The sequence below is a fragment of the Sphaeramia orbicularis genome, chromosome 14 (assembly GCF_902148855.1).
Source record: "Sphaeramia orbicularis chromosome 14, fSphaOr1.1, whole genome shotgun sequence".
Taxonomy (NCBI): Eukaryota; Metazoa; Chordata; class Actinopteri; order Kurtiformes; family Apogonidae; genus Sphaeramia; species Sphaeramia orbicularis.
In genome coordinates this window covers 19,203,266-19,231,092 of record NC_043970.1, presented here as the reverse complement: position 1 = coordinate 19,231,092, position 27,827 = coordinate 19,203,266, and the positions used below count along the sequence as shown (strand labels likewise).

Below are 27,827 nucleotides of genomic sequence, written 5' to 3'. Positions count from 1 at the left end.
TTGACTGAAAAGAAATATGACTTTAATGTTTATTGTCATGTAATATGTAAGTAAACAGAAGCAGATAATAACGCAGATATACACAAACACTACACGATTAAAGCAAGGACACAACAAGGGGCCTTTCATTTTATACTGAAAGGGTGTTTGTGTCTCCCGTTGGCATTGGCAATATAAAAAACAAACACAGCTGGTTAAACTCCTGCTTAAAGCCTATTGCCTATGTTTGCCCTCATCTCAGACTGTCAGGCAGATGACCTGTCACAGGCAGCTCTCCTCCTCTTCCTCACGGCTGCAGGATGCTTCAGGTTCCTTGGCATCCTGCTTGGGTTCTGAGGATGTCACTTCCTGTTCACCTGAAGCATCCTGGGAGTTTGAGTCTGGAAGCGAGTCGGAGAGCTGAGGGCTGTGGCAAAGACACAATAAACAGTTCAACAAGACTGTTTGTTCATGTCAGCTGTGGGTTCGTAAACACTTGTTTAACTCTGACCTGTCTGCGTCCAGCGCTGTGCCCTCTTTGGTTTCTATGGTGATGTCACAGATGGGGATGATGTAAGTACCGTTTGAGGGGCCAGCCCTCTCTGGCTCCGCCTCCGACAGGTGAACTTTTACCTGAGGAATGCCATCATCTGTGGGAAAGTGGGCGGAGTTTGTTTCATGGCATAAGAGCTCAGTGTGGTGATGTTTCAATGACACAAATATTTGCACTTTATTCTGATGCAGTCACAGTGTTGCTGCCTCTACTTTATTGTATTTTCATCTGACCATGTGAGTCCGTCTGTCTGTCCGCCTGATCATCTGTTCGTCTGGACAGACCTGGTCTGGATCGAACCACAGCTGGATTATCACCGTTCAGGAAGTCTTTGGTCAGCTGCAGGTAGCGCTAAAAGGAACAGCAACAAACAGCAAATTAAAAACTCAATTAGCTTCCATCAACTCTGACAGTCCTTCATCAAACCCCATCCACAAAAGGTCAAACCCCGCCCACAAAAATATAAAACCCCACCCACAGCAGGTCCAAGAGGTTTAAAATCTTAGCTGCTTTATCTTGTTTCTCTTTTACATTGCTTTTGTATTTGTCATTTTCCTCTTGTAACACCGATCATGTCAATTCAGTGGTGCTGAATCCATATCTGAATATTCTGAGATTCTGCAGCACATAGTTCATCTAACAATCCATCCTCTGCTTCTTATCCAGGTCTGGGTTCTGGGTTCAGCAGCCTTAGCCCAAGAGATCAGACCTCCCTTTCTCCTCCATCTCCTTCAGGAGGACACTGAATTGTCCCCAAACCAGCCAAGAGATAGGGTCTCCTCCTGCTTGGACATGAAGCACCTCATCAGAGAAGTGTCGAGGAGACACCCTGACTGAATCAACCTGCTCAAATGACTCCCCTGGTTCTGAAAGAGGAGTATCTATAGTTTGATGACCCCCTGTTGACTGACTTCCTAAATTTATCTGTATGGGAGAGTTGTCCATCACTTATAATAGGGAGATGCTAATGCATGCTTTTATTTCCAGCAGAAATGACGACTGTAATGCCCTGCTTTCTGGTCTTCCCAAAGACAGAATTTCACAACTTCAACTTCTCCAGAACTCAGCCGCTTGAGTGCTGACGAAGACCAGAAAGCGGGCTCACATTACACCGGTTTTAAAGTCACTGCATTGGCTCCCCGAGTGTTTCAGGATTGACTTTAAGGTCCTTTTAATGGTTTTCAAATGTCTTAATGGTCTTGGTCCTTCTTATCTTTCTGATCTGCTTTCACCATACGAACCCTCGCAGATCCTGAGGTCCTCTGGCACAAGCCTTTTAACAGTTCCAAAAGCTAACACAAAAACTCATGGCGAGGCAGCTTTTCAGCATTATGCGCCTCGCCTATGGAACAGCCTGCCAGGGAACCTCAGGGCTGCAGAGAATGTAGACATCTTTAAAACCAGGCTCAAGACCCACCTTTTTAATCTGGCTTTTAAATAATGCCTCTTTATTTTAGCTTATATTTTTAACTCCTGTCTCCCTTAGTTTTTAACTTGACTTTTAATTTGACCTTTAACCACTGCTTCTGTTTTATTTCTTTATTGCTTTATATTTATATTATATTAACATATATGTTTTATATTACATTTATAGTCTTTTAACCAATGCTTCTTTTTATCTTATTAATGTTTTGATTTATATTCTCCAGTGTTTCATTGGCGGGGGCCCTCCGCGCCGGGGGGCAGCTGTGGGCTCCAGTGGCCCTGACACTCGCTCAGGGGTCTGCTCCACGGTGGGGTATGGGGCCCTGCTGCCACGATGCAGTGGCATTTTGGCCCTCCGTCACCAGTCAGGGTGTGGCTTTATAATTGTGGCACCGGGTTGCTGGGGGCAGTGGCTGCCCCCTGGTGGGGGTGGCTCCCTGTGATAGCGCCTCTTCTCTGTTGTTTTATGGTCCCCTGTGCTTAGCCTGTTTCTTTCCTTTATTTCCTTATCTATTTCTTTTTGTTTTATTATTTATGGGTATTAACATTAGGTACATGGGTGGCGGGGTGTATGTGCGTGTGTTTGTGTGTGTGGTGGTGGTGGGGTGCACTGATTTTATATGTAAAGCACTTTGTGCTACATTTCATTGTATGAAAAAGTGCTATATAAATAAAGATTGATTGATTGATTGATTGATTGATTGATTGAAAAAAGATTTACACAATCTCAAATATTTTCATGAAATATTAGCAGAATCTTTTTTTTCAAAAGGTGTGGCTGTATCAGACACACACAAACAAATTCAAATTTTTTGTGTTTATTAATAACAAGAAAATATAACAACAGTAAATTTTTGACCGTTTCAACACTTCATGCCCTGGATGTGTTCAACTTACCTTGCTGAATATCATGATGATTGTCTACATGACTATATAGTTTTGACCTTGATGGAACAGAGCATGTTGGTTTGGGGAATGTCACAACACTTGGCAGAGTTCAATAACTTAAAAGTGATTCTTACTCAATATCAAGGTTATAATATTTTTGGATTTTTCATTATAGTTTAGTTTCATTTAGTTTTGAATTTTTTTTCTATAATTCAGTTAGTTTAAATTAGTTTTTAGAGCAGGTTTGCTAGTTACCTCCGCCAAGGAGGTTATGTTTTTGTCGGCGTTGGTTTGTCTGTCTGTCTGTCTGTCTGTCTGTGTGCAAGATAACTCAAAAACTTATGGACGGATTTGGATGAAAATTTCAGGAAATGTTCACATTGGCACAAGGAACAAATGATTAAATTTTGGTGGTGATCAGGGGTGAGGGGGGTGGGGATGGGGCACAGGGACCCACTGATCTGCCTTGGCGGAGGTCTGTGCTCTCCGAGTGCTTCTAGTTTTTCTTAGTTTTTGTTTTTCTTCTAAATACTTAGTTTTAATATTAGTTTTAGTTTTTACATATCTTTTATCTTCTTCACAGTCGTATCCAAAGAAATCCCAGACAGGACTCTGCTGTTTTCCCCCAACTTTAGTCTCCATGTTTCCAGGTAGAGTGAGGACGAGAAGCCGACTCTAAACGGCAAGTGATGAGAAGTGATGAACCATGAAGTGTCGTATGGTGCCACTAGCTAAATTTGCTCAAGCAAAATAAATCAGTGAAATCAATCTGAGCGTAGTGAGACAGGTTAGTTTTACCCTACTGATGATGTGTTGTTGCAATAGTAATCCTGCAATAGTATCCATAATTTTTACCTCCGCCAAGGAGGTTATGTTTTTGCCAGGGTTTGTCTGTCTGTCTGTTTGTTTGTCTGTCCGTTAGTGTGCAACATAACTCAAAAAGTTATGGATAGATTTTGATGAAATTTTCAGGGTTTGTTGGAAATGGGATAAGGAAGAAATTATTAAATTTTGGTGGTGATCGGGGGTGGGGGGGCCCACGGGGGGGGGCACTGATCAGCCTTGGCGGAGGTCTGCACTCTCCGAGTGCTTCTAGTTATATATTTGTTAGTTTTGTAAGCACACAATACAGTTTCAATTAGTTATATTTTTTCTTTTAATTATAGTTTTTATTTATTACATTTGATGAAAACGTTTTTTCAATTACAGTTTTCGTCATTTTGTTAGTTTTCGTTAACGATAATAACCTTGTGCAATATATCATAAAGGTATATCCACAGTCTTGTTCTTTTGGTCACTACCTGTAACTCATGTCAATAGGCAAGAACAGGAACATAGATCAACTGGTAAATCCTGCCAGCTATCGCAGAGTGCCAGCGCCTCCCCTACTGAGTCACCTGACAGTTTCCTAGAGGTTTTTGAGGGTGACTGAAAGTTGTGTTCCAGGGCCTAATCCAACTCCTCATTGCACATGACATTTCCTCTCCACATGGTAGTCCAGTACCTGTCAGCTGTCTGTGGAGTCCCACAAACCAACCACACTTGGCCGAACTCAGCTTGACTTGACAGCTCCCTTTACCGCCAGTGACCACTACCATGTTTGAGGATGGCTGAGACTACAGGCACCGGCAACCTTATGGACATAACTCCTAACTGTTCTGTTTTGTACTGGTATTTGTTATGTACAAACCATGATTAGCACAGAATTCCACAAATACGCTAGTTCAGATTGGACCGTTACTCCCTATCACACACCTCCAATGCCTAACATGAGCATTAAAGTCCCCTGTTTGAACCATGGAGTCCCCAATGGCAGCACCTGACGCAAGGACTAGGAAGGAATATTTAGGTCAGCTGATAGCCTTCACCAGCTCAGATTCCCTACCCATCTTGAGGTAAATGTCTTGAGAGCCAGAGCTGGCAACCAAAGATCAGACCACCAGGGCCCCCTTCTTTGGTGGGTACCCAGTCCACATTGCCCCACACCCCAGACAGCAGATCACTGTGTATTAAATCAGTTTGCATTAAAGACTGTGTGTACCTTTCGGAAATCGTCACTTAACATGTTTCCCACTGAGACGACCAATGAGGAAAAAGAAGGTCTGGACTGGGGTTTGTCCTCCCAGCACTGCTTCATCAGGTCATAACTGTACACACAAACAAACAGCGTCAGACTGATACAAAAACATCATGAAGTAATGAAATATTAGTGAGACTATGTGTGATTATTACCACATATAAAAGTAAGCAGCTCCACAACACATACAAATTTGTTTTATATGTCTAAATGAAAAACTGTGCCAACTGTGTAAAAATGTAATTTCTTTTTTCAACTCTGCTAAAACCAAAAGTAACATTTATGCTAATTTTCTTTAAATTCCACAAAATTACTTGTGAATTATGTACTAATAAATAACACTAGTCACTAAAACACTCCTTGCATTACAGCTAACTCATTCAACATGTGTGTAATGTGTGTCATACATGTCAGAGGGGGCGTGGTCAGGCTGGGCCATACGGTATCCTCGCTTCATGGCTGAGTAAAACTCCTGAGTCATCGGGAGGTCAGGGTATGGACTCCCACCTGGATTAAAATGGAGTGTAGTGGATGTGTGAAAAGATGTTTATTCATTGTGCCTGAGCTCAACTGAACCACCTACACAACAATGACAAAACCTGTTAAATTTACTATTTTCCTTATGAACTAATCAGCAGATATGGTAAAAGTACAAGTACTGATTCTGCAGTAAAAGTACAGGCTCTGAAATGTGTAAAATGTCCATCTTTGAAGGACATTTCTACATAATATATGGACTATTAAATTATTCTATTGAAACTTGAATGTGCAAATCAGATTTCAAGATCAGTAGCAGTAACTCAGCCCAACTTCTACTGTGAGGTCTCCTGGAGAATAAAAGTGTTTAGAAAGGAGCAGAACCAACACTGGTATTGCATTTAAACTGGTCAGTCTGGTTTTTACCCAGTGAGAAGATCTCCCACAGCAGGACGCCATAGGACCAGACGTCGCTCTGGCAGCTGTAGATGTTCTGGAAAATACTCTCTGGAGACATCCATTTCACTGGCAGGAAGCTCTGTAAAGACAACACAGCATGAATGACCACTGCTGATCACTGCTAATCACTACTTTCATATTGATGAGGTGCTTGTGAACTGACGTTGCCCCTGGCGACGTAGTCCTGGTCCTTCTGCAGGTCTCGAGCCAAACCAAAGTCACAGACTTTCACCAGTTTCCCTTCACATATTAGGACATTACGCGCTGCCAGGTCTCTGTGGACGCACTGCAGGACACACAGGTGACAGGAGATTGATCAGTGATTCTGTACTGATTAATTATTGGCTGATTGTGATTTTGTGAGGATCCTACATTTTTGGAACAGAGGAAGTCCATGGCCTGTGCGACCTGGAAGGAGAAGCTGAGGAGGTCACTGAGACTGAGGAGAGGAGAGTCACTGAGGTGAGGCGGCGCCCCCTGCTGGTCTGAACCACCTCAGTATTAGTATCATCACACTGTCACACCATCAGTTAATAACGCTGTGTATGTTCATGTGTGTGTTCATACCTGTGTTGTCAGGAGGTTTGTAGGGTGTCTCGTACACGGCAGGTTCAATATCGGCATAGCTGAGCTGCTGCATGGCAACGTACTGAATGCTCTCCTCCTGATTCATGTCCATGTATCCACCGTCACTTTCACTGAGGACCGAGAAGACTGGTTTTATATGAAGCCTTTAGAGCAGGGGTGACAAACATATGGCCCTCAGGTCAAAACCAGGCCCTTCAGGGGGTTTAATCTGACCCATAGGATGAATTTGTGAGTCACATTGACAGTCAAGGGTGTCATTGAGTCATGACAAGTTGTTTTGGTCATAAAGTTAAATGCTATATTTTTCAGTTCCTAATGCCTGTTACTAAATGTTTTGTGCCTTTGTAGATCCACTGTGATCTGCAAGTTTCTGAGGCATGGTGTTTTTAAAATTGCAAAATTAAGCTATATGGACTATAGTTTTAACCTATGTTTAAAATGAGTGAATCCAAATATAAAATGACAATTAGATACTAATTGTGTCGTCTAATTCAGTGTTTCCCAACCTTTTTGAGCCACGGCACATATTTTACATTAGAAAAATCACAAGGCACACCACCCAACAAAAATGTCACAAAAAGTATATTTATTGAAATATAATGCAAATCTAGTCTCAATTTACTTCCTCAGTGTGAAACCTGGGCCTGTTTAGTTGAACACAAAACTGATATTCTTGAAGGAATTGAAGATTCATATAACAGAGGCATATGCCCCCTGCCACAACCTGATCCGCGGGTCCATGCGACACTAGTGTGGGTGGGTTTATCAACAGAACACACAGCACCGGGGCTGGTTCACCTTCGTTTTCACTTTGCAAAGGGAAACTATTGTTGTAGAGTGGATCAGTGTCGCGTGCAGTTGTACGTATCTATATCACACCACTTTCTTACAGTACCAATAAGGTGAAATTAGATAATCTTCCATGCCACACCTGATGATTTCTCACAGCACACTAATGTGCCTCGGCACACTGGTTGGGAAACACTGATCTAATTGTAAGTACCTAACTGTTTTGTGCTCTTTTATTTATGTATTTTACACATTTTTAATTAAATGTTCTATTACCATCAAACAACATGAAATTGGTCGTATAAATCTTTTAATGTTAGTCACCAAACAATTCATTATGATTAATTGATAACTACTTTATACAGCCTTAAAGTAGCTGCATGTAATATTACAACTTGAAAATATCCAATAGTATATTAATAGTACATTGTTTAGAAAGACTCATAAGCATCTACCAAAGATGTCAGTGTACTGTATTGTCGATCTGTACTGAGCTGTCATTCAGTGATGGGTCGTATCTGCTGTAATACCACTTTGTACCACTAGAGTGAGGAGTGGAGTCACTGCAGCCTTAAGTCTGCCCTGTCAACCTCCAGAACAAACCTCCATTGTCAAAAAAAAAAAGACAAAATGATGACAGTGACATCATATGGTGACACTGTCAACTACATAATTCACTTCACTTTACCATGCCTATCTGTTCCTGATGTGAATATGAAAAAGATCACTACGTGTACAAGTGCTGCTGTATTGCATGTAAGTGTGCCAACCTCTTTCCATGTGTATCATTCTGCAGGAAGGTGTGTTTGTTCCTCTGCAAGTAGTTCACTAAGTCGCCATGACGACAGAACTCTGTGATCAGGTAAAGAGGACCTGAGGACAGACAGGTTAAAGAGACAGGTGTTCTTGGATTACTGCATATGTAATGGCAGATATTGCAGAGTAAAAAAGAAATCAGGATTAAGTAATCACTCAATGACTTAGTTTCAATTGTTTAGTCCTATCGATGAGTTAGATTAGATTAGGATTATGACAGGGTTAGAGTTATAGTTGTAGGGGTGAAAGGTTAAAGGCATCCTCCCCTCTGATGCCTAGTAGGATTAGGTTAGTGTCAGATTAAGGTTAGATCATGTAGACTATATTAGTATCAGACCTGCATTAGTATAGAGTTGGGGTTAGGACCATAGTTAAAGGCATACCCCCTCTGGTGCACGCTCCCAGCAGGTTGACGATGTTTGGGTGAGGACCAAGATGGATCAACACCTTCAACTCCGACATCAGAGACTGAACCGCACCACTGTTGGCTGAACACATACACTGAGCGGTCAAACCACCCAATCACAGAGCTTCATTTAGCAGATGGTGGTGTGTAAAAACATACAGATACGTACGTTTGACCATCTTCACAGCCACTTTAGTCGTAGAATTAGACTGAATTAGATCAGAGACAGATGCCTCGACGACACGACCAAACGCACCTGAACCCAATACCTGACCTGCAAATGGACACCCAGATAGACATGGGTGGGGAGAATGCGTCACAAATTCATGAGACCTAAGATATTTCACTGATTCCCAAAAAACACTGACCACTTTACTGTTATATATAGAGGTGGAAAAAGTACTGCAGAATTGTAACTAAGTAAAAGTTTCTTTACTTTGCTTAAATTGTACACAAGTTAAAGTTAAAGTACCTATCTAAAAATCTACTCGAGCAAAAGTAAAAAAGTACTTCATTTAAAATTTACTTTGAGTAATAGTTACTTAGTTACTTTCAGTCATAAATCCAATCCAGCACAAGTTGTTTTTTTAATCAGCTTCTCGTCCACATAATAATTAGGACCTTTCAGGCATTATAATGTACAAACTTTGCTCAGACCACTCCATAAAACATTTTCAAGTACAAGTGGCATAAGTTGTGAATTCTATGATCCATTTTTTTTCCTTTACTGACAAACACCAGCTATACTGCAAATTAAAGCCACTAAAGCAGACTGAAACTTAAACTAACCAAATTCAAAGTGTCCCGTTTTAAAGACAGCTGAGCTGACTTTGATGGACTATCACTGTCCACCCAAAGCTCATAGTCTAGGCTACAGCTGACAGCCCAGGAGCTAGTCTATTATACATGAATTAAGATGATTTCACACTGCAAAAAAGGGTCTCTAAAACCAAGATAAAAACACTAAATCTGTGGAAAAAGATACTCAAAACAAGTGAAATATTGGTCCATGCAGCAAGATAATTTCATTTGACAAGATTTCTTGAATTAAGATTGTTAAATCTAGAAATAAACATGTCTACAGATGTATAAACACTTAAAATAAGACACTAACTCTTAAAACAAGGTAAATTATCCAACACTTCTAAATCTAAGTTGTTTTTTTTTATCTTGGTAAGAGCTAAATAATTTACAGTGCATAAGAGACCAGTTACAACTAAAAATCATGCACTTGTGTTGTGTCTGACTGTCCTCTGATAAAACCAATTCGTAAACATGAGGTGATTCTTTTCATCTAGGCCACTTCACTTGACATGTTAGTGATCAGCAGGGCCAGTTTTAGATAGTCATATATGAGGTGGCAATGAAGAATGTGAAGGGGGCATATCAAACTGTGAATTTATCAGTTATTACAGTAGTCATTAGTAGCTGCAGTGGAGTTTTTTCAGTGTTGACTGCTACTCTTCATGAAGGAAATCACCTAAATTCTTCTTGTTTCACGGTATTACACAATCCTATTATGTAATAAACCTTTGTCTTGTGGTATTACTTTGTAGAATTACACAGCATTAAGCTGTCTTGTCGCACTCTTCACCAGTCTTGTAGCATTAACCCTTCACTGAGCCCTGAGTTTAGTTACTCTTGCCATGCCTTTTGCACCTGGTATGTCACTCTATGGTGTTTTCAGTGCTATGACAGACTTATTCCAAACAAAACATTTGGCAAATTTTTGTGATAACAGAAATAACAAATATAATATAGCACAGAGAGGTAAACAAAGAGGAGTAGAGGAGCTATTTTTACAATATAGTGTTAAATTAATCTGCACATCAAGTAAAAGAAACACCAGTAAAGGTGGTTTCAGATGCTGTTTTTTGTCATTTGCTAACAACTGTGTTCTCTGGTAGCTAATGTTAACCAAAGCATTTAAGCAAATAAAGGAGTTTTATTGACATTCATTGAGGCTATATTATGAAAGCATCACTGAAATACATATTACAGTCCCTTCTATGCCTCCACAATGTGTCAAAAATATTATTTCGGAAAATTCATATTATTTCCTTGAAAATATATGATCAACATCCAACCAATTAGGACCGACTAATGAACATCCTCATTCTCTGTCAGTCTGTATTCAATAAGCTATGTGGTCAGAGATATTCAGTTGTGAATGGCTTTTAGCTTGAGAAAATAAAAATTACAACACCCTCCTCTAATTCTAATATATATGTGCAGTCAGACTTACAGGATCCAGTGTAGATGATTCCAACATTCATAAAAATGTAAGTGTAAAAATATAAATGAATGAATAACTGTGTAAAGCTTCATTGTGTTCTTGTAGGCACTATTATCTAACATTTTAGTACCCTGCCCTCCAAAGGGGAGGCAAGGGGTATTGTTTTTGGTTCAGTTTGTTTGTTTGTTAGCATTCTAGCAGCAAAACTATTGTTTGAATTCATGCCAAATTGACTTTATAGATTGCCAGTGACCCAGAATAGATGTCTCTACATTTTGGGAAAAGTAGGTCTGTCAGTCTGCCCCAGGGCAGCTGTGGCTACAGATGTAGTTTACCACCACCAGAGGGAGAATGTGAGCGCGAATGAATAATGGGTCAATAATGTAAAGCGCTTTGGGTGTCTAGAAAGGCGCTATATAAATCCAATCCATTATTATTATTATTAAGTTCAAATTTTTTATGAATTTTCAAAATCTTTTTTCTTCAGCCATTTACTTGCCGTGTAATGGGCAACATTTCACATGTCTATAAAAAACATCCATTTTGTTTCAGTTTACTTCAAACTTGGCACATTTATAGAGGCAACTGATATGCTGACATCAGCACATGCATAGACATGATGACATCAGCTGGATCGATGCCAAAATAAGCTACAATATGTGCAAGGGGTGGGGTTTGTTGTGCCTGGCACCACTTGCTATAATTTTATAGCTTTGAAATTGATGAAAACAGCAGTGTAATGTTTTAGTTGATAAATAGCATTATCTGGTAACACATTAAATAACTAGTAAATGTTTACATCTATGGGCTCCACTCACACACCACTTCAATCTTCACTTGTTCTGAAATTTTGACAGGCCTCCGGTTTAATACAGCTGTTTTTGGGAAAGGCTGAATAAAAGGACGATTACCCAGTACTACGTTGTCTCTTGGTACTTCCCAGGTGGAGTTGTAGGGCAGGTGGGCGGGGTCTATGTAGGTGTATTGCTGACCGTCAGGACTCACAGATTCAATCACCTTCCAACGGACTTCATAACGAGGTTTCTAAACAACACGAGACGACAAACAATAAATATAACACAGTGTCACGTTATAAACAGTCCTACAATAAGACTGACCACAGACCTTTCTCCACAGAAGGATGAGGATGATGAGGAAGATGACAGCGAGGACAACCAGAACCAGAACCGCTGCTAAAACCGTGACCTGAGACAGGAGAGCTGCAGACAGACAGAATAAAAATACAGACACATGGTTTTAGTTCAACTTAAACCTGTGCACAGCATCCACAGGCAGTATTTGGATCAATCACATTATTTACAACAGAAGTAATATTTTAGCTTGTTTTCATTTGGTTATATCTTTCATGTTATTTAACATTCAAACATGATTTATTTGTTGATTTAAAGGAATGGTCCGTAGACTACATACAGGTGGTCAGCAGTCTGAGGTCCCAGGCCCGACGTCCTGCAGAATTTTTGGCCTCACAGCGAACAGCTGACAAAGAGCTGAGAGTCTGCAGAGTTAGCAGACTGCGTACCTGCACAGGTAACACAAACACCTGTTAGTCACTTTCCACTTGTTACCATGGCAACATAAGTAAGTTAACACTCTCCCTTGTTATCTCCAATTGCACAAAAAATTGCACTATAACTGTATATAAATTGATACTTTGCCTTTATTTATATAGAGTTTATACATATATAGAGTTTCTTTTGTCCTTATTATACTTCCCCTACATGTTTTATTATATCTTGTATTTAAAATTGACTACAGAGACAACATTTACCAGCAAAGAATTCCTTGTATGTGTGAGAATAAAGATAAGTCTGATTCTGAATAAAGCATGCCTTAAATTCACTGACAGTGACACCTGTAAACAAAATGTACCAACAACTCTGCTTTTTTAGTTTAAAATGTCTCAGATCTTTATTAAATCTAATAACTAGTTAACCCTTTTTAACCTTAGACATGTTCTGTTACTGTAAAAATCTATATGATACTGATCTTAAACATGTTATTCTTTTCATTATTGTATATGTGAATGTCTACGTTCACAAACAGAAGAGTTATTATTCACCACTGTAATCCTCAGTACTTTGCTGAATGTTATTTTTATTGTTTTATTTGTTTTTGAATCCTGGTTAGTTTTTCATTTTATTTATCTATTTTTCTTTTCTTTTCATTGTTTTTTATTTATCTTCTTAGTTATTCTTTTTATTCATCTTGAGAGTAAAATAAATTATTCAATCGATCGATCAATCTTCTGTTGACTTTATGTTTAATCATTTATTTTTCTTTTTTCATGTAATACTAGCTTTATATTTCCTTCTTGTGTTTTTTCCTGTATTTTCTATCATTTACTTTGCCTCATATGTTTGCTCATCATTCACCTGATTCTATTTTCGATCTATTCAATACCTGCGTGAGTCGTTTGTCGTCCAGTTCTGTAACGTTCTCCTGTAGAACCACTCCCTCTGAACCTGCTGATAGGCTCCTCCAGCCACCCGTCACATTACTGCACCTGAGGGACACAAAAGAGGTTACAAGACTGTGAGTGTCAACAGTTTGATGGTGAGAAGAAAATATACTAACTACCAACAAACAAATTAACATTCAGCATCATCTGACTTCAACAATGTCCTGACATTCCCTCTAAGAGGTTCTCTCCAGACCCAAAAGACAAGTTTGATATTGTCCCAGGACCCAAAATTAGACAACATCAAAAACTCTGAACATCTACAGTTACATGTATAAACTGCTGACAAATACACAAGAGACTATACATTTCAAATACGCATCAAAATACAGAATCAAACCATATGAAAATTAGATTATCAAAGGTCCATGTCCTAGAAGCAGGACCAGGTCCAGAACCAGGACCAGGAGAACCACATCTCTGACTCTCCAGACTCCCTCATATGACTTTAGTGTCTTGAAGACTTGAAGAAAATAGATTATGATGTCTCATTTCCACTGTGACTCACTATGATGATGAATTTGAACTACTATCATTTTTTGCATCACTTAAGTACAATCACAAATGCCCAAGTCCGCGTGGAAGTTTTTCCACTATAAAAAAATTTTGGTGGGTAATAGATAATACTATCACACTTTAATTCACTAAAATTACATTCATTATCTCATTCAAAAAAAAAAAAAAAAAAAAAAGTATAAATTACATCACATTTTTATAATCAGTGTGACTACTGTTTTTTAATAATATTCCTGTTCACACAGAGCTGGTCATAGTGTTTTTCACAGTTTTCCAATGGATGCAGATGCTCCACTGTGTGAACTCACCCTCTCTGTCATTCACTCAGACACCTTCTGGAAAAGGTTCAGCTTTTTGATATTTACTCAGATCTCTCCATCTGTTGTCATCCTCTGTGTTACACACTATGACACAACTGTCAGTCCACTACACAACATACTGGACACTCTGTAGACAGATAACCAGTGGACTCCTACATCTGTTTGCTCAGATTCATCAGATAAACCCACTAAACAGGAAACACTCTCAGAAATCACAGTTTGTTTCTATCTTTTTGGCACAGACTGATGTCCAAATTACATTCATAATAACAACAGTCTTATAGCGAGCATCTGACTTCAGTTGAAAAAACATCCAATTCAGAAAATATCATTTATATGAAACCTGTCATATTCAGAATAATAATGGAATATTACTGACTGTATATATACTAACTGTTTGTGTGTTTGGGTGTTTACCTGTGTGTACCCTGACAGGTGTACCAGGTGACAGAAGGGGGCGGAGCTCCTTCACTGACACACAGCACCGACCGACTACCGACCTCAGACAGTGACGTGATCCTGGGGGGCGCTACACACACAGTGAAAAACCTGTGTATCAGTCTTTGCCTCTTATTGGCTTTTTTTACCTCGTTGTCTGTGCAGCTGCTGCATGTCACCAGTATTTCTGAACAATTTATGGTAGTTTGATTAACCCTTTCATGCATGAATTATGAGAACCTTAATCAAGATTTTTTTTTCCTGAGTGTTTTTATTCCTCTTTAGGCATGAAAAAAGCAATGTAATTGATTTTTTTTTTTTTTTTATGAACCTATTTTTCATGGGGTTACAAAAATGTCCAGTCAGCTGGACACCATGCATTTACTGACATACTGTGTGAAAACTATGAAATACATTTTTTTAATGCTGTTAATCTGTTCTCACATTTTAACATTCTAGAACCTCCTGAGATCCAGCAATGCATTTTTGTCCTCTGTAGGGGACAAGAGTTTTACAATTTTATGTAAAAAAAAAAAAAAAAATGCTGTCCACTTCAAAGGACATTCCATAATTTAAAAAAAAAATCTATCTGAAAAAACTGTTGCATCATGCTGTTCCAAATCAAGACAATTATTAAATGTAAAAAAGCCAAAACTTTTCCTTTCCTGGGTATCTAGTTATTACTCAGATATGCAAAAAAAACAAAGTTATTTAAAAAAAAAAAAAAAAAAACCCTGTTAATTACAGTCTAATAACTATTAGCAATTGATTTACACTCAAATATGTTACTGCAGATCAGGTTGATCAAGAACAGTAATGGTATGAATTGCATTGTATGGGATGATGCATAAGCATCCACTGTGTTCGTTGATATGCAACTAAAACAACCAAATCCATGAATATACAAGAGAACAACTTTGAATAGCTGTCCACTGTAGTGACCACAATGCATGAAAGGGTTAAATTAATTGTGCCTCTGGTTTTACTGATGATAAAACGGAAGATTCACGTAATTTCTTACTAAATAAATGTATATTTTTAGGGATGTGGCAGAGATGCTCAAGCTAAGTAATGTTAGCTGCTGTTATCTGAGTAGCAAATGTCAGGTGATTTGACACTATGTAATTGACAAACAATTTAGTGTTATTATATGACTAATAAAACCAAAGGTAACATTAATATTAATTTCATTTCAATCACATGACTTGTTGTTTGCTAGGTAACTAGTTAACAAGACAAGCAAAGTTCAGCTTTGAATTCAGACGGTAAATTACACATAAGTTGTTTAGTTTTAGTTGTTTAGTAGTTTTAATTTTTAGTTGTCTGATTAGTCTGATTAGTAAAACATGTAGTCAACATACAGTACCTCCCCAGCGGCCATCAGTTTGAAGTCCTTTTGACCACAATATATTATATTTCAAAATACTAGGGACAGGAAGTACTGTTTTTGCAGTGAAAGGTTTATAATGATCCTGTTGCAGTAGATTGATATTTTGGCTTTAAGCTTTCTTTCCAATATGGATCAGACAAGAACAGTATCTCATTCCTGTCTCAAAATGAGTCTAATCTGACCTTTGACCTCCAGGACAAAGACGACCTCACTGGTGTCATCTTCATTGGAAACAGTCGCGGTGTAACTTCCTGCCTGATCCATCTGCACTCGAACCAACGTCAGCGTAGACACATACCTGCAAATCAACCAATCAGTATCAAAACAATAAATTTACGAACATATCAATCAGTTAATCAAACTTCTCTATCACAAATCCTTACACTTAACAAAAATGTTATGAGTATATCAACACTGCTCCAACGGTCATTTTTAACCCTTTCCTGTGTACATATTAAGTATCAGCTGCACGATCTACCTGCTGCCTGTCAGGTGAGTGGTGCTGATGACAGAGGGTTCTGTGGCGATGCTCTGGTTGTCTCTGGTCCACTGGACAGTGGGGGCAGGGTGGGCATCGACCTCCATACTGAACTCCACCGTGTGATGGAGGAGAGATGATACGTTTGTGTCACCCATGGGCTGCACATAAACGTAACCTCGATCTTGAAGAGAAGCAGTTTAAAGCAAAGACTCTTACATTGAAATAGATGAACAATAACACAGAGAAAATACAACACACAGGAGACTCCATGAGTGAATATCACAAGAAACAGAAGATGAAAAAAATGTAAAAGACTGAACAAAACCACAATAAAAACACTGCAAAAGATGTAAGATCACAAAAATGAGACAAAAAGACAAAAATAATGTGACAAGACACCACAAGGTAAAAAAAATTATGTAAGAGATGCAACAAGATAGAGATGATGTAAAAGATACAATAAAAAAGCTATAAAAGACAAAACAAGATGGAACAATGCTAAAGACACAACACAAAAAGATGTAACAAGAAGAAAACAATGTAACAGGATGGAACAACATGAAAATTACATAAAAGATGCGGCAAGATAGAAATGGTGTAAAAACAACAAAAGAGATATGAAAGACACATCAAGATGGAAATAAAACAGAGCATATAACCACCTAAAAATGGCAATTAAAAAGACATGACAAGACAAATGTGAAATATAAAATAAAACAAGACAAAACTTACCCAGTACTGTTACTGTTATATTTTTCTCCGCTGTTTGCCCTTGTGTTGTTTCTTGAGCAATACAAGCATACACACCTACAGGAAACATACACATAGCTATTGTCTCCAAAAAAAAAAAAAAAAAAAAAAGGAGCCCATTATGTAAAGTGTTTCTCTGTCAATAACCTACCGGAGTCTGCCAGCGTAACCATGGAGATGTTGATGAAAGAGCGGACCCGATTGGGCTGATAGTCTGTGAGTGGTTCGAGGTCCTGAGACGTGAAATTAAAGGAGCGTTCAGTAAAAACAGACAGACAGACAGGTGGACAGACAGGTGGACAGACAGACAGACAGGTGGACAGACGGACAGACAGACAGGTGTTGTACCTGTTTGCGTGGGAAGTCCCAGGAGAAGAAGACCAGCTCTGTGCCTTTGACGGTGCAGTTTACAGTCAGAGCTTCACCCACCTTTAACACCGTGCTGGACGCCATCAGCTCCACCTTCATCACCTTTGGAACTGGAAACAAATGACACACTGAAGTGGAAGAACTGATCCAACAACTTTAATGCAGTAAAAAAAAAAAAACAAAAAAAAAACTACAGGTTCTGAAATATACTCAAAGTAGAGAAAGTAAAACGTTAGCCAGTGAGAGCCATTTGTAGTGTTAGAATATTGTTACACCATTCAAATAATGTAAAAGAAAAAAAAAAGAACTTAATAAACATGAACTTCAGTTCAACGCGTAAATCTGTTTTTAATAGCAGCGACTGAACTCAGAACATTTTGACACCCCAGTCTAATGCTAACTCTAACCCTTCGGTACATCTTCTACATCGTTTTTGATTAATTTGTTTTTGTACTTTTAATATATTTTAAAATTCATGTCTTTTTACATTTTATAACTTTCCATCTTTTTTCCATCTGTTTTTGCCATGATGTGCCTTTTCCAACATCTTTTAAAAATCTAACATTTTTTGTTCACGTCACAGATTATTTCTATTTATCAATTTGACAAAAGCATTGACCCATGGCAGGGGTCAGCAACCCTGGTCCTAGAGAGCCACTATCCTGCATGTTTTAGATGTATCCTTCTTCCAACACACCTGATTCAAATGATAAGCTTATCATCAAGCTCTGCAGAAGCCTGATAATGACCATCAGGTGTACTGGAAGAGGGAAACATCTAAAACATGCAGGACAGTGGCTCTCTAGGACCAGAGTTGCTGACCCCTGAGCCATGGGGATCCATGGGTTCTAGGTGTGGTAGTTTTTATGCTGTTGTGTATTTGTGCATGCTTTACCACATTTGTCCAGCAGTCATCGCCAAAGCGTTCTGGGTATAGCAACATGATTGTATTCCAAAATGACTAATATCTCCAAAAATATCTGTCCTATCAACTTGCCGTTTTTGCTAGTCTGTTCCTTGACCAAAAATACATAAGTATGCCAAACTGCAGCAGTCAGCTCTTTCCAGATTTTGTGTGATTCCTTGGACACACACACACACACACACACACATACACACACAAGCCACTTTGCTTTTAAAACATAGATATTAGTAACTTCTGCGTCCATGAATCTATGTTGTATTATCATCCTTACTGTTTCTTTATGTCCAGATCAAAATTCAACCTAAAACAAAAAAAAAAAACAAAACAAAAAAAACAAAAAAACAAAAACAAAAACAAAAACAAAAACGTATGACCTGATAAGTCATACGCTACGTTCACACTGCAGGTCTTTAATGCTCATTTCAAATTTTTTGCTGAAATCTGATATTTTTGCATGGTTATTTACATTATAATTCAAATGTGACTGCCATCAGACACATGTGTGAACAATCTTATCCTTTACTTATGTTCATCACAATTCACAGTTGATCTGCAAAGGTGCAAAACATTTAGTAACAGGCATAATATTGCTAAAATTGCACTTAGTTCTCTTAAGTCATTTCAGATTGTACATAGTTGCTCAGGTTGTTCACATTTTGTGTGAAAGGATAGTTTGTAAATGTTTACATTTCCATGGAATTTTACTTTATTACACCAAAACAAAGAAGAATTTGGAGTTGTCATTATTTATAGATTAATTTGCCATTATTTTACTTGAGATGATACTGGTCTGTATGTGGCCCCTGAACTAAAACTATGTTGACACCCCTTATTGTTGATATCGTCAGTGGAATTTTTGCATTTCACAAATTCATCCCATTGGTCCAACTGGACTCTTTGTCGGGCTGGTTTTGGTCTGTGGGCCACATGTTTGACACCCCTGGTCTAAACTCACCTACGATGCTGTAGACATAGTAGACCTGCGACTCTTTCTCTTCATCCCCACGGGTGGCCAAGCAGAAGTACGACGTGTCGTTAAGGCGTCCTGTGAAGCCACGCCCCGGTTCATATGTTGTCCCGGTAACAGGCTTCCTGCCCGGACGCTCAAACAGTACAACGCTGAGCTGTGGATCAGACACCACGCAGGGGATGGTGCCCTCCTCTGAGTGCTTCATCACCATACGTAGACTGTCCGGGACAAACCACTCATCAGGACCTGAAGGGGACATGACACAATTAGGATGGATGTTGAAGAAGCCACATGGTTCTTTGTGGTTTTCAGTAATGGAGGTCATAAAAGGTAAAAACATAACTAACAAAACAAAAATGAAGTTAAAAACATTCAAAAATTAAAAGCTAATAAGATTGATACATAAATAAATTATAACTGTAATGTGCAAAAACACAATAAATGTTTGCTCCTTTTCTATAGATAGATAGATAGATAGATAGAAAGAAAGAAAGAAAGAAAGAAAGAAAGAAAGAAAGAAAGAAACTGAGCCTGTTTACATGTCCATAAAAATTCAATGCCTAGGAGTAATCAGATAATCTGTAATAATCAGAGCTCATGCGTTCACATGCACTTCAAAAATGAAATAATGGAAAAACTCTGTTTTAATCTTTACAGTCCATTATTGGACTGTATATAGACTCAAACTTCAATGTCTTACACTCATGTTTAACTACGTCACTTCTGTTTTCTACAGTTGTCTTTTTTTTTTTTTTTTTTAATTTAACCTTTATTTAACCAGACAAGACCTATTAAGAAAACCATCTTATTTAAAACTGTGACCTGGCAAAAGGCAGGGTCTTTAGAGGGACAGGGAAAAGGGAACTAAAACAACCCCCCCCCCCCCCCCCCAAAAAAAAAAAAAAGATTAAAATCAAACAAACAGGGTAATCAAAACACGAGAATAAGTTAACACATTCATAAATGAATAAATATGTGTTGGTTGTTTTTTAAAAGTCCACAAGTACAGATGTAAAATAATGAAATAAATCAGATTAACAGGTTTACATGCAAGAAGACATCGGAGTATGAGGAGAAATCCAGGTGTGTTAATCAGAGTTCTCATGAAGCATATCAGATTATGCTGTTTACATGATCACCTGAATAATCTAACAACTCCAGATACTGAATAATGATCTGAGTTTCACTGTGCATGTAAACAGGCTTAATAAGTGTTCTGGCAGAAAACCAAGATAAACTTTAAAAACAATAAAAAGGAACATCACAATGTAAAACTCTACTACAACACATATCCTTATTGTTTTATGTCCTTAGTCCAGACAAGGATCTGTGGTCCTATTTAGAGCTCTGCTGGTCTGGTTTAGGTGATGAAGAACAGTTTGGATGAAGATCAGGGTGAATCAGTCCAGTGAAAAACCAACACAACCAACGCAAGTCATAAAATATGCGAAACCCAGCTCATTCAGATTCAGCTTTAGGAACAGTAGTAGTTGTAGAGTAGAAACAGGATGCTCACTTTGTCCAGGTATGAAGATGTCGATGTCTCTGGTCTGGTCAGACGCTGCCTCCTCACAGCTGTATCTCCCAGAATTCCTCCATGTGGCATTGATGAGCCGCAGGACGCTGCTTGAGCCCTGATTCTCCACGACAACGCCATCCTCCTGAGGCTCTACAGGTAACTGCCATGACACCTGACTCCACCCAGAACACACCTGGACACACACACACACACACACACACACACACACACACACGGGTTTGGCCCTGTCACTCTGATCACATGTTCTGTACATCTGTGTGAAAACTTAGCTCAAATATAGCAATTTGTGTAATTTAGCACAATGAAAATAAAGTTTAGTAGTAATTAAAACTAAATGAACGCTAATATTAGCTAAGACACTAACAGCAGCTGAACAAGGACTTAAATCTGATATGTTGTTCCAAGTAAACTGAGATAATTTAGTCGAGGTGTGTCTCAGAAAGCACCACAGTTTGGTCTTTTTCCACTAATATCTTTGTACTCTTTGATATTGTCCAACAACTTATATTCAGAAGAAGCTGAAAGCTCTTTTTTTAATTAATAAGGTCCCTATTTGCTACTAAACTCTAATGTTAAGTAGAGCTGCAACCGATTAATCGACTCAAAGTGGTCCAAAAAAATCATTCAACCGCAATTCTCCTGAATCAAAGCTTTGTTTCCTTCATTCCAACATTGATTCCACTGTTGTGTTTCACACGGACGCTTATTGTGACGCACAAAGAACCTTCAATTCAGGAAAACTGCAATAGAATATTTCCCTTCAATCAATTCGAGTCGATTAATCGAATTGTGAATTTTTGCATTTGCTTCAAGCACCTAATCGATTAATCGGTTGCAGCTCTAATGTTAAGTGACATCACGTTCCTCTTGTTACATTGTTTTTGTCTTTTTTATTTTTTTACTTCTGTCTTGAGACTTGTTACACTTTTTACATCATGATACGTTCACTGACCACAGTAAAGCTGGCATTTTCTTTCAGCTGGACATCAGAGAGTGACGGCAGCAGCTCCAGACAGACGACGCCCCCTTCAGGTAGGAGCAGCAACACACCTGCCAACATCCAGCCAATCAGAGCAGCCCTGACCACATCCTCCAGTCACATGATTAAACTCCACCTTACTGATGTTTTTCTGATGATACTCACCCAGCAGAAAGTGCACCACACTTCCTGTTTGTCCTTTAATGGACACCATCCTAATAGAACACAGAGAGGATGGACTGAAAATTAAAACATAATCACAGTTAAACCTTGAAAACACAGAACACAAGTCATGTTGGATTTCCTGTCTGAAATCTTTTATGTTTAAACATTGCAGTATGTTCCTGTGTGTGGTTGTTATGGAGATTCCTGCCTATTTATGTATGGTTGCTATGGGTATTCTCGACACTTATGTCAGTGCAACAAAATTTACACTGTATATAATAATGTACAAAATAATGGTTTCAGGCTGAGCTTTTTAACTCAGTGATCAGTTAAAGAATGACTGTACTTTAAATAAAAACCATAGTTGTGCCGCTGACCTCCATGAACAAACTCCACATATTCACATAACAATGAAAAAACACACAAAGGGAATTTGAGTAGAAAAATACTATAAGGTTTTTTATCACTCTGGTTCAAAAAAAGCATCAAGGGGTGGGAACTAACTGTTGGAGGTTATGTGGATTAGCAGTAGATAATCACTAGAATCTATTTTGGGAATGTCCATAACTCAAGTCATTCTGGAAGAACATTCACAACTGTTTGGAATCTACATTTAAGACCACAATCCCACTTGATGCTTTGATATTTTATATGAGGGTCATGACACAGAACATTCAAACTATAGGAGACAAATATTTATTGAGAGTACTACTTATTGGAGGGAAAAAAGCTCTGACAAGGAAGTGGCTAAAACCAGATGCACCACAACTTGAAGACTGGTTAAAAGTAATCTATGAAATCTATGGAATGAAGAAATTATCCTTTTCCTTAAAAGTAAAACAGGATAAATTTATGGAAATGTGGTCAGAATGGATTGTATATATAACCCCACTGAGGCCAGATTTAACTTAACTGGAAATGACAAGTTATATTTGTACTGGTTGAATGTAATGGAGTTGAAACTTAAGTGGATTTTGAAATAAGAATAGTGAAAATAAGGGGAGGAAATGTGACATCTCTTTGTTCTAATGTATGTTATTTAACAAAATATACCAAAAAAGAAGGAAAAAAAGAGAAAAAGGGGAACTTATTTTAAGAAGAGTTTTTTTTTTGTTGTTTTTGTTTTTTTTTCCTAAACAGAGAACTTATACAGAATTTGTTTATGTTAAATTTCATGTTTAACCTTTGTTGATTTTTCACACATGATATACAATGTGCTTAGTTGTTTGTTTTGTGTATACTCTGTTGTAAAGTATTTTCCCAAATGAAAAAATACAATTTAAAAAAAAAAAAACACAAATTCACATTCTGTTATGCATATTTTCTCAAAATCTACCTTATATTTGTGATACTTTTGGATGGAAACCAGAAAAATACTAGGTGTAGATTAATGAGAAAAAAGAGAAGTGGGTCCATTTTAAGAAGTGTCTGAAACATGTGAAAAGTTAAGATGGCCTTTATGAACTGAAGGTGGTTTTACTTTGAAAGTTCCTCATCTGTCATATAAACAGGCGTCTGTTAAAGCCGTTGAGTGTTTTTTTTTCTCTCTGATGGTTCAAACAGATCTGAATACATTCCTCTGTGAGGCAAGAATGTGAGCCGACCACCGAAGAAGAAAATAAACATGAAGGTATTTCCTGTGGGCAGCGGTAGGAAACTGAAAACATTTCAGCCAATCAGAGAGCGATATCGCAATGGTGACATCACCACTTCTGTGGTGGTGATGTCACACATCTCTTTTAGCAGCAGGTATCTCACCTGTCTGTCTGTCTGTCACTCATCCATCTGTCAGCAGCCAATCACCTGTTTTCTAGAATCAGAAAGACACAGAGGACAAAAGTGAACTTCAACTCCCAGGATGCATTTCAGCAGCAAACATGCAACACAGCTTTACACTCTGGTAATGCCTTTAACATCATTTCATCTTGTTTCATCTTTTACATTGTTGTCATCTTATTTCATTATTTATGTCTTTTTTTATAAGCCTAGTTGCATCTTATTACCTCCGCCAGGAGGTATTGTGATCGCTTTGCTTTGTGTGTTTGCGTGCGTGCGTGCATGCATTCGTGTTTGTTTGTTGTTAGCAAGATAACTCAAAAAGTTATGGAAAGATTTTCATGAAATTTTCAGGAAATGTTGATACTGGCACAAGCAAGAAATGATGAAATTTTGGTGCTGATCGGGGGCGGGGGCAGATCTGTCTTGGCGGAGGTCTGCGCTCTCTGAGTGCTTTTCTTGTTTGCTTTTTTTTACTTTTCATTGGTCTTTTACGTCAGCTTTATTTTGTTGCATCTTTTACATTGTTTTCAACTTTTTCCAAGACATTTTTTTCTATCTTGTTTGTGTCATGACATAGTTTTTTTTTTGTGTGTGTGTGGGGGGGCGTACATTGTTAATGTAGTTTTTGCATTTTTTTCCCCCTTTTTTGGAATTTTTACAAGTTTTTCTTAATAAATTTACTTTCCTCTTGTTTTTGTTTTATTTTTAATTAATTTATTTTTTGCTGTAATTTACTTTTCATATTTTTGTATTTTTTTTAAATGTACTTCTAATGTTTTTTTAGCTTGAATTTTTTTTTTTTTTCCTTTTTTATATTTATTAAGATACACAGTGAGTTGTGAAGGGATCTTGAAACTGCAAAGATGACATTTTTTTCAGATTCCTTTTACTCATTCTCAAACCACAAAATCTGGAGGGTGGTCATTTTCTAATTTTATCCTCACTTGTGGTGTTTTACTCATGTTGTGTTTTAACAAATTCCTGCTGCATGCTTCATTCAAATACTCAGATCAGAACTGCTGCACAGTGAAACATTAAAGCTGTTGTGGCAAAGAGTTTTGATGTTTCCCTGTGGAACATATAAGTCTGATGCACATTATCAGATTAATCCAATTTGTTCAAACTTGATATTAGTTCCCTGAATGCTTCTCAAATGGCTGTTAAAATCGGACACAATGACTCAATATAGAGGAAACATGCATCAGGTCCAGATGCACAAAAAAGCGTTTGTTGCAGTTCTCTCAATCCAACAGGAAGTCAGACATGTTGATTTAATATGCATATTTATAACCTCTTTGTCCTTTTCTGCTCTTGTGATATTGAACTCATTTATCCAAAAATACCTGAAGAAGTGCTCATTCATTCATTGCTTTTTTCTTGTTAATTTCAGAATCTATTAAATCAGGGGTCTCAAACATGCAGCCTGGGGGCCAAATGTGGCCCGCCAAAGGTTCCAGTCCAGCCCGTGGGATGAATTTGCAAAGTGCAAAAATTCCACAGTCAAGGCTGTTGAACTCATTTTAGTTCAGGTTCCACATACAGAGCAATATGAACTACAGTAAAATAACAACAGCAGAATAACCCTACAAGAAATAATGACTCCATATTTTCTTCTTGGTTTGATGTGAAAAAATATCACACTCTGCCTATAAATAATGACAACTTCAAATATTTGTCTTTGTTTTAGTGCAAAAAAACCCATTAAATTACGAAAATATTAACATTTACAAACTATCCTGTAACAATAAAATGTGAATAACCTGAACAAATATGAACAACCTGAAATGTCTAAATAAAATTAAGCACAATTTTAATTATTTTCTGCCTGTTACTCAGTGTTTAGTGTCTTTGCAGATCTGATCCATAATGCACATCTATAAATGATAAGTTGAGGCATAATATTGTTAAAATTGCACTTCTTTTTCTTGAGAAATTTCATTTTTTTTTCCGGGTTATTCACAACTTTTTTGTTTGAATAGTTTATAAAAGTAAGTATTTTCATAATTTAATGGGAGTTTTTTTTTTGCACCAAAACAAGACAAAAATTTGGAGTGGTTATTATTTATAGGTTATTATGTTATTATTTTGCTGGTCCGGCCCACTGCAGATCAAATTGGACTGGATGTGGCCCCTGAAAGAAAATGAGTTTGAGACCCCTGCATTAAATGCTTGAACACTGATTATCTGGTCTTTTCTGTCACTTTAGATCCAGTTCCATTCAGGATTCTTTGAGCTCTGGCGCCTCTAATAAACCAGTTTACAGGTTTTGAGTGGAACCATTGTAGTCCAGATTGTGTCATTAGTGGAGAGCAGAATGTATAACAGACCCTAATATGTCACATAGGACCAAATCCATATTTATTTCTAACTTCTTTTCAGGCTTATTAAAAGCTTATCACTTCTTTTTGCGTTAATATGGAAATACTCTGCTCTCTCTCCTTCTTGTTCTACTTTCTGTCTTTTCTTCAGTAGATACTAAATCTCCTCCAAACACTGGGTTGATTCAGCTGTTATTGCACATCTGTTTTCCACTGGTTTCTCTTCCTCTACATTGTTGTTGTCGTCTCCATTGTCTCTTTCCAAAATGCACATTATGACATGACCATAGCTTTAATAGTTTAGGTCAAAGGAGAAAACCAACTGTTTTCTGTTCCAGGTTCTAAACTGACTTATTTTTGGTGAAGAATGTTTCATGGACTGGTTCCATTTCAGGCTGGAGGTGTGGGATGAAGCCCCCCAGTGGACTATGAAGGAACTGCATTAAGTCATAAGACAACATTCATAATAAATAAATAAATAAATAAGACTCTAGTTTTAGCTGAGTGTTTATTTATTTATTCATTTTTAATGATATATTGAGGAATTTACTAGTTGTAGTTGATTTTTTTTTCTTAGGTTTTAATGTTGCAGTTTTATTTTGTCAAAATGTTAAATTTTAGTTGGGTTTTTCCCTTTGTTGTAGTGTTCTATTTTATTTAGATGAACTGACTGGTTTGATTTGTTTGTCTTTTGTTGAGGTTTTCTTTTTAATTTCAATTAATTTGTGTGGGAGATTGTTTCAATTTGAGTTATATTTCAGTTAACACTCATTCTCAGCTTTTTTTAGTTTTAATTTTTATTATGATGAATTGAGTACTTTTCTTTAGTTTTAGCATTCATTTGACTTTTCTTTTTAGCAATAAAAAGGGTTTTACCACACTTTATTTTAGTTTAAGTGTTAGTTTGTATTATATTTAGATTAATTGACTAGTTTTGGATGAGTTTTTCTTCAGTTTTAGTGTTACATTGAGCTTTATTTTTGACGAATTGAGCATTTTCATTAAAGTTTTCTTTAGTTTCACTGTTCGCTTGAGTTTTGCTTAGATTAACTGATTAGTTTTAGGAGAGTTTTTCTTTAGTTTTATTGTGTTGAATCAACTAGTTTTAGTTTTCATTTATTCTTTAACATTCGTCAATAGTCTCCACCATCTAACAAAAGTTGCTTTTAAAGGAATTTGTTGGGACATAAATTTTGCTCTGTATTGGAAAATTAATGTGTAAAAAACAGTGTCTGAAAACCACTTTTGGACTCAGAAAATGGTGTAATGGGTTAAACTACATGTTCCCCTTCATTTATCTGATCTGTTTTTGATAGTGATGGCGATTCAGAGACAAATCTGGTTTATGTGTCACATTATTTGAATTGTTTTGTGAATAAATGGAGTTTGTCCAGACCTTCAGACGCTGCTCCTCCTCTTCCTCCTCTTCTTCTTTACTCCTCTCTCTGCCTCCCTTTGATTCCTCCTCGCCTTTACTCCTCTTCTCCCTCTTCACTCCTGTCTGTTTACTCCTCTTCTCCTCCTCCTCCCCGTCTTTCCCCTCTGTCCATTTGCTCCTTCAGCTCATTCCAGACGGACGACGAATGGAAACCAACAGACTGACTCACAGTGGGATGGGGAGAGAGACAGAGGTAGAGAGACATAGGGTTCAACCTGGGAGAGAGAGTCAGTCTGCTGCAGAGGGAAGAAAACGAGTGAGAGGCTTTGACTTATAA

The 27,827-nt window shown here is 37.7% G+C and overlaps 1 protein-coding gene across 2 annotated transcripts; it reads right to left on the bottom strand.

Annotated features, from left to right (window-relative positions):
• On the bottom strand, nt 1–27,722 carry LOC115433044 (platelet-derived growth factor receptor beta-like). 2 transcript variants are annotated; one of them, XM_030154236.1, is made up of 28 exons: nt 27,509–27,722; nt 23,774–23,825; nt 22,016–22,089; nt 21,824–21,921; nt 20,848–21,043; nt 19,317–19,577; nt 17,416–17,546; nt 17,219–17,300; nt 17,050–17,124; nt 16,315–16,498; nt 16,019–16,134; nt 14,426–14,537; nt 13,115–13,217; nt 12,125–12,233; nt 11,819–11,913; nt 11,605–11,737; nt 8,627–8,731; nt 8,435–8,539; nt 8,006–8,108; nt 6,426–6,556; nt 6,231–6,343; nt 6,022–6,144; nt 5,826–5,937; nt 5,330–5,429; nt 4,887–4,992; nt 766–883; nt 491–629; nt 1–406 (listed from the first exon to the last, which is right to left on the bottom strand). In XM_030154236.1, the coding sequence occupies exons 2-28, from the start codon at nt 23,794–23,796 to the stop codon at nt 262–264; spliced, it is 3,192 nt and encodes a 1,063-aa protein (XP_030010096.1). In that variant the 5' UTR covers nt 23,797–23,825; nt 27,509–27,722; the 3' UTR covers nt 1–261. The 2 variants fall into 2 exon arrangements, with proteins under 2 accessions (XP_030010096.1, XP_030010097.1); XM_030154237.1 differs by having other exon boundaries at nt 22,016–22,065; nt 27,509–27,721.
• Between the last annotated feature and the right edge of the window lie 105 nt (nt 27,723–27,827).